This window comes from Strongylocentrotus purpuratus, unplaced genomic scaffold, assembly GCF_000002235.5.
Source record: "Strongylocentrotus purpuratus isolate Spur 01 unplaced genomic scaffold, Spur_5.0 spur5_scaffold_3, whole genome shotgun sequence".
NCBI lineage: Eukaryota > Metazoa > Echinodermata > Echinoidea > Camarodonta > Strongylocentrotidae > Strongylocentrotus > Strongylocentrotus purpuratus.
The window spans coordinates 32,656,464-32,669,775 of NW_022145609.1; the positions used below are offsets into that span (position 1 = coordinate 32,656,464).

The 13,312-nt window shown below is 36.3% G+C and overlaps 1 protein-coding gene across 3 annotated transcripts in view; it reads right to left on the reverse strand.

Moving 5' to 3' along the window:
• The window catches only part of LOC577900 (methyltransferase-like protein 27), a 28,236-nt gene that overhangs the window by 9,989 nt on the left and 4,935 nt on the right, over positions 1–13,312 (reverse strand). The window contains exons 2-6 of one of the 3 annotated variants that reach the window (XM_011664459.2): positions 8,616–8,735; positions 7,813–7,935; positions 7,342–7,477; positions 4,664–4,756; positions 1,723–3,515 (exon numbers count right to left, since the gene is read on the reverse strand). The exons of 1 other annotated variant lie outside the window; for it this stretch is intronic. In XM_011664459.2, the coding sequence (XP_011662761.2) occupies positions 3,328–3,515; positions 4,664–4,756; positions 7,342–7,477; positions 7,813–7,935; positions 8,616–8,729 (654 nt within the window). In that variant the 5' untranslated portion in view covers positions 8,730–8,735 and the 3' untranslated portion in view covers positions 1,723–3,327. Of the gene's footprint in view, positions 1–1,722; positions 3,516–4,663; positions 4,757–7,341; positions 7,478–7,812; positions 7,936–8,615; positions 8,746–13,312 lie in introns of those variants that run through there. One more of the 3 variants, XM_003724266.3, reaches the window with a different exon arrangement.

Below are 13,312 nucleotides of genomic sequence, written 5' to 3' on the forward strand. Positions count from 1 at the left end.
TAATACATTTCTCATTTTTGTCCGATTTCATTCATACTTTCACTAGACTACACTTCTCTGATTTTTCTGCTTTCCTCCAGTGAGAGTAGTTTGATGTAAAGGATGAATTTATATTAGGCCAGGGACGGGGCGTGAGTCACCTCACTGATTAGGCATACTTTTAAATCAAAGTCGCTTTCCAACATCCATTATAGTAATCATTTATAAAGAAAACAAGAATCGAATGAAGGCACTTAATAATGAAACAGCAGACATGAAGGAAATTTGGTGGTTTATTCAACTTTATTGTCATCAGGGGCTCTCGTGTAATTTAACAAGTTAATTCAATTTCAAACAAGAGCTCCTAAACATATACGAATCCTTTAATATACGTAAGAAAGCAAGGGGCGTCATTATACAAAACGATGTAGATAGAGGGCGACATTACTATTTCATTAGAGTACCCCGAGGAGTCTCTATGATGAGACCAAACCATTAATGCGAAATAAAATAATTTGCTTAAGGTGGAAAAGAATGATATCATAAGGCATAATTACAATACATTACTGAATTCCCCCTCCATTGAGTTCTCGAGAGCCGTTGAGTTATTGTGATTTTAAAAAGGCGATAGAGGCCTGTACTGGGCCTTAAATTTCAGGAGTTTGGAAAAACAAAAAAATATCCAAGGCATATCTAGGTAATTGGGGACCAACAGTCTTTTCAGATACGTAAAGGTTCCGTTCTTAATCATTTATCAAGAAAACAAGGATCAAATGAAGGGAGTTTATGAAACAGCAAACTTTGCTTTATTCAACTTTATTGTCACCAGGGGCCTCTCGTGTTACTAAAAAGTTACTTGAATTTAAAACAAGAACTCGTCAGCCGATCTCTTCGATATGACGTAAGAAAGCAAGGGGGGGGGGTCGTCATTATTCTAAACGATGCCGATACACTGTTAAAACAAGTATTAACAAACTGCGGGTTAAAAAATTGTTGATTAAAAACGCTCAACCATGGTTAAAAATGTAGTGTTGATTAAAATTTACTTTTAATCTTGCGTTGGTTAAAAACAGTGTTGATCAAAACAGGGACGTGATAGAGAAGGACTGGAATCAAGCCGGCGAAAACTTTGTAATTTATTCAACGCATTCGTGAGTTCTAAAGCGTAACAATGGGATGTGTAACATTCCACTTGGCTTTGAACTTCCATGCTCCGAACCGCGCTTCCACTGCGGGGACTTTCGGAAGCCAGGCACCAGTTTTACATTTATTATAAAATATTAAATTACTGGCAAAATTTTAGTGTAAATCAAAAACTTTATATAGGGATTGTATTGGGAATAGTGCATCAAACACATTTCCAAATTTAGAACTCCGTCCTTCCTATAATTTGTGTGCCAGAGTTGGTAAAAGAAAAATTACATCCTGACAAAAACTCAATAGTTTAGGATAATGCGCTAATTTGTGCATGCTTTAAAGTCCCGTTATTTGATCCATGATTCACAATCTTCAATAACATTAAGTTTGCTAATGCGTGTTTTTGCGTGTTTTTTGTATTTTTGAAGTTAAAAAAAAAAAGGATGAAATTACACAAGTTTGTGTTCGCTTATTCTACTCTCTACACATTCAACAATGGATGAGAAATCATTGAAAGGGACAGCGAACAGTTGCTGTGATACCATTTTCTGATGTAGGAATTCTAAATCCTAAAATTTATGCGCTCTTTTATCTCACCACCTGGTCAGCAGTTGCAGATTAGCGCACAACTTTTCGGCGGCTTGGAGCATGGGGTCAAAGGAGAGCGGCTTGATTCCAGTCCTTCTCTATCACGTCCCTGATCAAAACTATACCTTTTAAACTATGTTGGTTAAGTCTAAGTTGTTGGCAAACATTGTAACCCAGCATGGATTAAAACAAAATTCCGACAGTAATGATAGCCTCCTTCCGGTTAAAGTTTAATCAATGTTGATTAAAGTACTGGTCAGGTGACCCAACGGAACGATATCGAAGCGCGTAGCTAGCGATCGCTCGACACTTCATACAAGTACATGCAAAGTATACGCTGTACGCGTGCAACAAAATCAACAAATACAATGGAGGTTGTCGCGAGGACGCTGAGGGAATGGGGGTTTGGATGGTCTTATCTCCGTGTTTACAGGTAAGAAATTATTTTGATATTATCATCATCAATTCTAAGATTGTAAGGAAGAAGTGAAATAAGGTTCTTGCTCAAATCAAAAACGATTTGTGTCCCGTTAGGCTGTACGTAGCTCAACCAGTAAGTAACTTTTTACTTGCACCATTATGTGAGCATTGCACCATGCACCTGGCTCTCGTAAGCACATACACACTCATCAGTCTGCAAGAATCGTCAACACTGTGAAGGAGGCAGACCCAAAGAAGGAGAAGTGTATTACGGATCACCTACCCAAATTGCATGCATGAATAATGACTATATTGTTTTTTTAAATCTAATTGTATCTAATTGTTTAAAACAATTAAATACAAAATAAAATGTCATCATGAAGTGAAGCGTCTTTAATATGCATGCAATTTGGGTAGGTCGTCCGTTATACTTACTGAATACTGGTTGGGCTACAACCTACGGGCCCGGGACACAAAACGTTTTTAATTTGAGCAAGAACCTTATTTCACTTCTTCCTTACAATCTTAGCATTGATGATAATCATATTAAAACAATTTATTACCTGCGAACACGAGGATAAGACCTCCAAACCCCCGTAAGTTTAACCAACAGTGGTTAAAACTGTAACCAACAACCCACTAAAGTTTAACCAACAACGTGGGAATCAAAGCAGAATTAACCTACAATGGTTACAATTTTAACCAACGACCCATGTAAGTTTAACCAATCAGCCCCGAACAAAGCATAATTAACCAACAAAAGGTTAAAGTTTTAATCAACAAAGGGTTACAGTTTAATCAACACCATTTTAACCAACATTGAGCACATTTTTTAAACCAATAAACGATTATTTTTTTAATCAACTACAGTTTAAACATTAATCAACAGGCTGTGTGATTCATAATGGTAATCCGTGGTTGATTAAAATTTTAACCAACTTGAATGTTAATACTTGTTCTAACAGTGTAGAGGGCGACATTACTATCTCTTTAGAGTACGGCATGGAGTCTCTGTGATGAGACCAAACCATTATTGCGAAATAAAATAATTTGTCAACGGTGGAAGAGAATGATAATAATGAATGTGTTTTATGATGTTATAGTTACAGTACATCACTGAATTTCCCCTCCGTTGATTTATGGAGAGTCGTGGAGTTCTTGTGATTTAAAGGAGGTGATATCGATGTAGGCCTATACCGGACCTTAAATTTCAGGAGTTTGTAAAACGAAAATTATCCCAGGCAAATCACCAATGTAGTTGGGGACCCATTCTCTTTTGAGATACCTCCATGTTCCGTTCTTACTCAACTTTACTACGGCCGAGTCGAGCTGGTTAAACTCTGGTGAATCAAATAAGTATGCTTCTCGCATTACTATCACAATCAGACCGCCTGCCAAATATAAAGACAAAAACACTTTTAAAAAACATATCAAATTGACGACAAATAAAAAAATAAAAAAACAACTCTATTAAAAGAAAAGAATGACTTCCTTCTCCAGGAGGGTATTCCAGTGACGGATTTAGGGAGAGACTGGATCCTAATTTTCATAGTTTAATACACAACATTAAGAATTCGCCCACTTCATTGAGTATTGCAGTTTTACTTGTGCTCTTTCCGCCCCTGCTGAATGGCAAGTCACTAAGGGTAACACAGTTACAATACTACTACACTCTTCAAATGAAAATCAAATAACATGACTCATAAAATGACTAACATTGAAGAGTAAAGATATCGGAAAGCAATATTAGAATAAACACAAGCATACGAGCAAATTATGATGCCATTATTTGTTGGAAAGCAACCATTTAAAAATGCGTCGGCAGATAACAAAGTAAAGGATTTTATGCCTATTTCCCTCGAATTCATTTGCATTTTGTTAGACCGTCTTTTCAGTATTGTAACATAATTATATGAGGACAAGTTGTAAGAAAAGATGTGTGTACCGCAAGACTAATATAACATGAGGGACCAGTACAATCAAACCAAATCATCATCATCATCATCATCATCCTTTTAGAGTAATATCTAGTGGCGAAGCGGGGGTCAACAATTGAAGTGGCACTTGCATTATTATTATTATTTTTTTTATTTATATTTATTATTTATTTATTTATTTATTTATTTATTTTTTATTTTATTTTATTTTTTTATTTTTATTTATTTTTTATTTATTATTTTTTTTTTTTTTGGGGGGGGGGGGGCACCGGTCTCTTGGTAAATCATATGTGAATAAACAGGGACAGCAATAATCCTGTTTACTTTGAATTTCAATGTATGCATGTTTCTCTCCCGAACACTCGGTTACCAAATCTTGTTAAAAAGTATGAATAATATTAGCAAACAGGTCAATTCGGGGAAGGGGGCCTAATAACGTCTCTTCCTTTCTCGTCCCTCTCCAGTTCTTCACGTTCTATCTCCTTGCTTTATGCTCCTGTCACTTTATCATTTGTTTGACATTCAATTGGGGTACGTGCCCCTACCCCCTTCACATCTACGCAAATAACTAGCATCATATTCAAGTTGATTAAATGGTTTACCTGGTTTAACGACTCGGGTGAACTCTTGAAAGCATGGTGTATTCAGATGACCCGGTACGAATGTTCCCACTGTTACCAACGCATCATATTCATCTGAAATTCGAATAGGAAGTTCACATATCGCCTTAAACGGACCACTTACATAAGACAAGTTGTATTTCAATAATAAATCGTTGTGTAAATGTAACCCAACGAAAGTTTGGATAGACATTTCCACACCTAAGAGATTGTATATCACTAAAAAGAAGGAACCTGACGACTGACATTACTTGTGACAGAAAAACCATATATCAATAAAGAAAAAGCTAGTCAATTTTATTATAATCATCATCATTATTGTCATTAAATGTTATTGTTATTATTACTGTTATCATTATTATTATCATTAATATTTTTATCATTATTAATGGTATTATAATTATTATCATCATTACTATAATTATTATAATTATCATAATGATAATCATCATCCTTATCGTCATAATCATGATTAGTGGTAGTAGTGGTAGTAGCAGTAGTAGTATAGGTTTTCCCGTCCATTTTAACACTTTTTTAAAATTCAAGTTCATACGTGTTTCATTCAATTTCGTCCTGAATCTTCCTTTTCTTGCACATCTCATAGTCCATTTCGACATTTGTCATTCATTTTCGAACGATATTGTCAATCACTTTCATCATTTTACATCCAATTTCGTTAAAGTCAAATCAAGCTCGTCATCCTCGGCTGCCAACGCACTATTGCATGAATCAATTTCGTAATTTTGCAATCCATTTCGATTAAGCACTATTGAAATCCGTCACTTGTTCGTTTAAAGGTCTTGTCTATGCGACGAATTTGAATGAAACCCTCTTCAAATTGATGGCTCAAAAACGAATTTGATTTAAATTCTACCGCGGACCGCCAAGTGAGACGAATTCCAATGAAATCAGACGAAAATGAATGGAGAAGTGTTTATATTGATCGACCATTGACTAATTTGAATGACAAATGACTAAATTAAGTTTGACATTAGCACGATCCCGGATTCCTAGGACGAAACTGAAGTGCACAGAGATGAAATTGAATGGAAAATGTTAAAAAGGACGGTAAATCGTATGAGTAGCAGCAGCATTAGTTGTATAATAGAAGCAGCAGTAGTAGTAGCAGCAGTAGTAGCAGCAGCAGTAGTAGTAGCAGTAGCAGTAGTATATAGGAGCAGGCGCGTGCGCAGGGGGGGGGGATGTTTTGGGGTTAACCCCCTCAATTTTTTTGAAAAAAAAATGAATACTCCTACCCCCCCGAAATATTGGACGGCTCGATTTTCACATTTGCGGGGGCTAAAAAAAAAAAGTGTGTCCCTCTCACTACCCCCCCCCCCACACTGAGCGAAATATCGGTCGGCGCGATTTACAAATTGTCAAACACCCTCCTTGAAAAAATCCTGCGTACGCCACTGAGTAGGAAGAGTAGTAGCCTTTAGACAAGGCCTCATGTCAGATAGACGACGAGCGACTAAAAAAAGACTAATCGCGAAAACCCAAGTGAACGCCAGAGCGAGTGGCCCAGTCAAAGAGCCTTTAGTAATCTGGTTGAGATTTCTTATGTTAATCATTGTTTACGACTGGAATTCTCTTACCGAAATGGTAGCGTCCAATCACCGAACGTATCATCGCGTGACGTCGGCATATATGTTATTCATCCCGTTCACAGTAAACTCTACGTAGTATGAATACCTATAACATTGAACGAAACGAGTTGGACTGGTTCATTTTTATATACAGGGAAAGTCTAATTATCTCTTACAATAGCTCAAGTCATCAAATGCTTCCTATTTTGTAGTAATTTTGCATGTAAAGTAGATTTGGATGTGATATTTTGTTTCAATCATTTATATTTTCATCTCATAAGCAAAACTAATTTACGTCTTTTACCTTTTCTTACATGTTTTGATAATGTTTTGATAATGAATGAATCACGAACGAAATCAACTGGGAGATGGCCATTCTGATTGGTCATTAAATCCAAAGTCATGAATAATTCATGCAGAGCAAGTAAATCCAGAATACAAAAGGCCTCGCGGCTGAAGCCACTCTAACGCGCGTTCACCCCGGGTCTCTAGAATCATCTCAGCCGCTGATTGGGGTGGAAAATAGCCAGAGTCATGAGGCTTTGTCAAAAGGCTAGAGTAGAAGTAGCAGTATTACGGTAGTAGTAGCAAAAGTTGTATCAGCAATATTTATTCAAAAATTCTTTTTTATTTCATTTAAACTGCATCATTGTATTTCATTATAATTAAAGCTACATAATTACTTTTTTGTCAAATTTGATTTCATTTCTCTGTAATTGATGTTGATAAGTGTTATGATTAATTTTTGTTCTCAATTTGATATTTCTTCAGTTCATGAATTAGAAGTTATCTGTCATTTTGTTGTTTTATTATTGTAAAGCGCATTGATATTTTCTCTGAAGATGAAATGCGCCATACATAGGTTATTATTATTACTATTAGTAGCAGTAGTAGTAGCAGCAGCAATAGTAGAAGTGTAGTACTATTAGTAGTAGAAGTATAGTAGTAGAAGTGTATTAGTAGTAGTGGTAGTAGTAGTAGTAATGGTATAGTTGTAGTAGTAGTAGTAGTAGCAGCAGCAGTAGTAGTAGTAGTACGACAATAGAGACTCTTAAACAAACAAACACTAACTGTCTTTGTCGGGTATGCCGCCATTCAATAAATCTGCATAACGAACACTGCTATAACAGCCGGTTGCTCTGGCAACTACAATGCTCTTCTCGGAAAAATCCACCCCATGGATGTTGGTAAACCCATGCTTGGCCATCTGAAATCAAATAATGAAAATATTTATTTATTTATTCATTTATTCACTTACTAAATATATATCCAGTGTTTATTTCAAATTAATTAGTTCATCCATCTATTATTCCATTGATTAATATATCGACTGTTCCTTCGTTATTCTATTAATTTCTCACTATCCCGCTCATTTTCTCCTTATTTGCTTAGTCGTAATCGGTTCAACAGTTGCCTGAATAAACTCTAATCCAAACCACCGCCGATTGACAGAATCGTGGCTTTTCGGCCAAGTTCGGAGCAATGTCATTTCCTATTCGGTTTTTCTCGGTCAACTAGTTGGGACTCGGGTATTGCTCTTACCAGTTCTCCCACTTGCCCTGTACCGCAGCCTACATCCAGGATCTGACAATGTTTGTCATGGATAATCTCAGCCATCTTCATTGCTCCGATTTTTGGTCCATTGTAAGCCGCTTTTTCATAGTCCTGTTGACAAAATTTTCAGTGAAGATAAACACTATAGTAAAATGTGTATTAGTGGCCATCTCCCTATAATTACGACCTATGTATAGTGACCATGTATTTCATCTCCATCGAGAGAGATTTTGTGTTGTGAAACCTGTCTAGAAAGGCCACTTTTTGTTTTGATTTAGAGACCTTGATAAACAGGTTTGACCGTAATGTGTGAGCATTCTCATAACTAGCCTGTATTATAATATGTTCCGCGCCTAGAAACAAAGTATTAGGCGCATTATAAATGTGAGCTATTATTATTATTATTATTATTATTATTATATCAGTTTGGATTAATAATACCAGAAATGCCGCATGAAATGGATTCCTCTTGAAAGTCCCGTAATATTCTAATTATAACTAATAAAAGTATAGGGCTCCTTATTCATTATAGTAGACTAGGCCAAGTTGAGCTTAGTACAGTGGCTAATAATAGAGCGCCAAGTGTAAATTTGTTTGTTTTTCTGAAAAAATGGTATTAACGTCACCCCAAATGAATGAACGAAATTCAGTCATGAAATTAAAATTTCATGTTGAAATGAATTTTGTTCACGTATTATGATACATTTTATGGAATGAGAAGGTAGACTACTTTTTTTTGGGTTGAAACCAAATTAATGTTGATATAATTTGAATACCGGCCTATTTGTTACCTGGTTGTATTTCTGACTCCAGTTGTTATATGCTGTTTGAAGAGCCTGACCCTTGAGTTTGCCCGAAGTAGTTGCATGGATTTTATCCCAGTGATTTGATGACGTCATATCCATTCTGAACTGTTAAAGACTGACCGAAAGAGGGAGAGAGAGAGACAGAGACAGACAGAGAGAAAGAGAGAGAGACAGAGACAGACAGAGAGAAAGAGAGAGAGAGAGAGAGAGAGAAGGAGACAGATAAACAGACGGAGAGAAAGAGAGGTAGAGATAGAGAGAGAGAGAGAGAGAGAAAGAGAGAGGGGTTGGTTCAGAGAGAAAGGCCGAAGAACAACAGTTAGAGAGATTTTTTTTTAGACAGACGACAGACGGACAGACAAAGGTATGATATGAGAAAGAGAGTAGGGGACATGGAAAGACAAAAAAGGAGATGTCACTCGATCTCATTTTGCACGTCCAACAGCACCCTAACGCAATCCTAAATGACGCCTCGTGTGTTACGCGCTTAAGCGATGAGCTTGTGCCTAACCCCGTGTCCAGACACACAAAATTCATCGTATAGCTATCCCGAAACGGTAAAGCTATACCGTATCGGGAGAGCCGTTCGATGAAATTGTGTGTGTATACAGAGAGAGAGAGAGAGAGAGAGAGAGAAAGAGAGAGGGAATGAGAAGGAGACAGATAAACAGACGTACATGTATAAAGAAACGTCGTATGATGAAACTAGGGTCTGGGCATCGTTTCGAACTAGAACTCGATAGAGAATCATGGAATGTTTTGTGTGTGGACGTATGGTCGAACTAGAACGTTATAACTAGGCGGGGATTAACGTGACCGTTTCATGACCGCAGTAACAAACTGCGCACCTATACGACGTTTCGGATTACTTGTTCTTGTGTGTGTGTGGTGTGGACGCCCTGTTCGCTATACGATGATTCTTTATACGACGTTTCTTGTTTTTGGCGCCCTGTTCGCAATCCCCGTGCAGGTGCCTTGCGAATGCCGAGCGACGGCTCCATATGGCTGTGTACTGCGCCACGCGGCTCCGTGAACCCTCGCAAGTAGCCCGAGTGTGATGTTCGCAAGAAGCCCTTGCGAGGTTTGCAAAGAAGTACAACGGCTGCGCGCGTCACGTGGAGTCATAAAAACTGTGAGATTATTGGACATTTCGTAAAACCCTCCCTATAGGCTCTTGCGTGTTCAGCGTGCCTGGGAATTTCTGCAAAATCTATTGTAGACAAGACGCAGAGTGGTGAGCGGCCAGTTGTGACAACGGCTTTATGAAAAAAATAACACCGTCCAGGGCCCTGTTTGATAAAACTTGTTTTCAATAAAAAATGCTAAATTTCCATGGCAAATTTGCTCTGAGGTTTTTAACAAGTTTTAACAAGCTACAAAGGTTGCAAAGGTCTGGGCTCGCTTGAGTAATTCCAGTACGAACTCATTTTCATCCTTAAGAAGCTACAAAAGCTTGCATAGATCTGGGGAGTGTTTCACAAAGACTAAGATCGACTTTAAGTTTGACTTAACTATGGCAGGCTGTTCATGCCACTATTTGCTCTCATCATTCACTGGCATTGGTCTCTCAAGGGACGTATAAATAAAGGTCTTAAATCTATATTTTTTGATAATTCATTATTGAAGGAACAAATATTATCTTAAGATCATAATTGAGAGACCGATAGTGAGAGCAACTAGTGGCATGAATAGCCTGTCATAGTTAAGTCCAACTTAAAGGTAATACAAAGTTTTGGTATGGGGTCATGAATTTGGTTCAAATGAACATATTGGAAGCATATGCGATCCTACAATATTCAGTGATCGTTGTCGCAGTTGAAATCGAGTCTAAAGTTGTGAAATTTTAGATAATAAACTCTTTAGGTTGTATAGCTCCCTCTCAAGGCCAAGATATTTATTAAGCTATAAAACAATGTTTCTTGACTAAAATCGACCAATTAGCTATTCCCGTTTGGAAATTATTTATCACAGCTACATATTATGAGATTTTCATAGTCGCAACTACCATTGTACGGCCGTAGTCGCTATTCGAAATTCTATCAATATTTACCGGGAGCACCGGTAAATTTTTATATTCAATTTTTCACGAAAACAGAAGTGTTTTAGGGGCTAAATTTTCCAGTGCTTCTAATACATCCTCAGGAGCATCCAAATATATCAAAATTGTAAAGAATCACTATCCACCCATTTTCAAAATTCCCAAAACTTTGTATTACCTTTAAAGTCGATCTTGGTCTTTGTGAAGCACCCCCCCCCCCCTAGGGCTCGCTAGAGTAATTCCAGTATGAACTCATGGATATGAATCAACCGACTACCGGTTCAAATAAAAAATAGTTCGAGTAACTAAAACTGAAAACCAAATGATTATATCAGGGCATGTGACCTCCCTGATTATATGATACAAATAGAAAATACTTTCTTGTCACTTAGTGTGCGGGGAAAAATGAATAATAGAAAAAGAAACGTAATATTTCGATGGCTGAAAAAACGCCGATGTTTTGCTTCTGCAAGAAACTTTTCTTACACAGGACCTGGAAGAAAAACTTAAGAGAGAATGCAAGGGACAGTGTTTTCACTCAATCATTCAGAAACAACCATTGCAAAAGGTGTTTCGTTACTGTGTAAAGAAATTTTTAGATATTTGTATCAATTTCAGCGGTATAGTTAAGGATAGACAAATACTATTGATTATTACATGTATTGGAGACAGACAATTATGTCTGGTACTTGTGTACGCCCCCACAAAAAAGAAACATGACACGTTTTTTTTTCTTCTTCAACGATTGAGCAACGAGGTTCAATCACAAAGTGACTTGAAGGCGTATGCATTAGTATTTGGAGGTGACTACAACTGTGTAAATAAACCAGATTTTGATACTCTTGGAGCAAAATCTATTCATAAAAAGTTATCAGAGTATAATCAAATGGTGAAAACATTTAAATTAGTATGGCGAAAATTGCACCCCGAAACGAAATAATTCACGAATAGAAATAAATATCCTAAAATGACTTCTGTAATAGACGTTTGGCTTGTTGCAGATGGTTTATGTCCCGATCATTGTGCAGTTTCTGTTACAATGGCTATTGATAATGTCATTCGAGGTAGTGGGTACTGGAAGTTTAACAATTCACTTCTCTTTAATGATAAATATAATTCTTCAAATCAAAAAATATTTTTTGTGTGGTGAAATAAATGTTGAAATATGAAAAAGATATATCATACGTTTTGGAGTTGTGTAAAAAATTATTAAAAAAAAAGGAATATTCTTTATATTTTGCAAAACAATTTAAAAGAAAGGAAACGGCTGATATTATAATTGTAGAAAGAAAATATGAAAAATTGATGAATGCCTTTGAAGAGGAGGAAAAAAAAATATATTAAACATAAACATAGGAAGGAAAAGTGAACATAATATGAGTAGGATAATAAACTATGTTTATACATTCTATTTGGAATTATATAGCTCATTAGATAAAAACAAAGGTAAGATTATGGATTATCTTCGAAATATAAAAGGACCAAAGTTGAAAAAAGAGGAGGCTGACTTATGTAAAGGTAAAATAACAAAATCTGAAAAATTACTCAGGCATTGACAAATATGAAACTTAATAAACCCCCGGGGGAGATGAATTAAATATAGATTTACAGTGATTTGGGGGAAGACTTTCAGGACCTGGTAATGGAAAGTCTAAATGCAGGTTTCAAGAAAGGATGTATTGGCATTATAACCTTATGATATAAGAAAGGAAACGAGGTAGATATTGGGAATTGGTGTCCCTCATTTCTCTGTTCTTTGTTATTTGGTCGATCGAAATACTCAGTAATTAGATAAGGGGGTAATGATTATATTAAACCCTACCTGCACTAGTTTGGCCAGGAGGGATTAGACCTCACTGTAAGGTCATTGACAGGTGGTTATCTCATCAAATCAGCTCACAATTAATAAGAAAAAGGGGACCATGGGGGACTAACGGTCACCGATTATGCATTGTGTGCTATATGGAGGGCGCAAGTAGCTGTAAGTATTGCAGTGGGGCTTTATAGGAATTTGTCTTGGAGAAAATTCAAATGAAATTAAAACTAGGCCAGTTAGCTGATGGTATGACACTTTTCGTTGAAAATGTTATTTCAGGAAGAGAGTTTTAGATTATATTATAGATTTTTGAAAATTTTCAGGTGTAAAATTAAATAAGGATAAAACACAGGCAATGTGTTTGGAGCAGAGAGGAACCTTTACACAAGATTTGTGGTATTACCTGGACTGAAAATTACGTTTAAGCTCTTGGTATTCTCTTCTCAAAAAATGAATCTTTGAGTCATGAGTAGAATTGGTCACTAGATAAAATAGATGAAATCGAAAAATTCTTGAATATTTGTAAACAAAGAAGTCTTACATTTAAAGGCAAGATAATTATTTAAAAAACACTAATATTATCAAAGATTGTATACACTACTCAGATTCTTTTGTCCTATTGATTTGGTTAAAAAATGATACATTGTTGATGGACTCTCTTTGGGGATTTAAAGTTACTAAAGTAAAGAGGGCTTTATTAAATGTGATTGATGATTTAAGATGGCTATATTTACGGTTACACTTAAACATTTTAAAGTTGAAATGGTTACCAAGATACCTCGATGAAACAAAATCAAAGTGGAAATGGATGTTTGATTATTGGTTTGA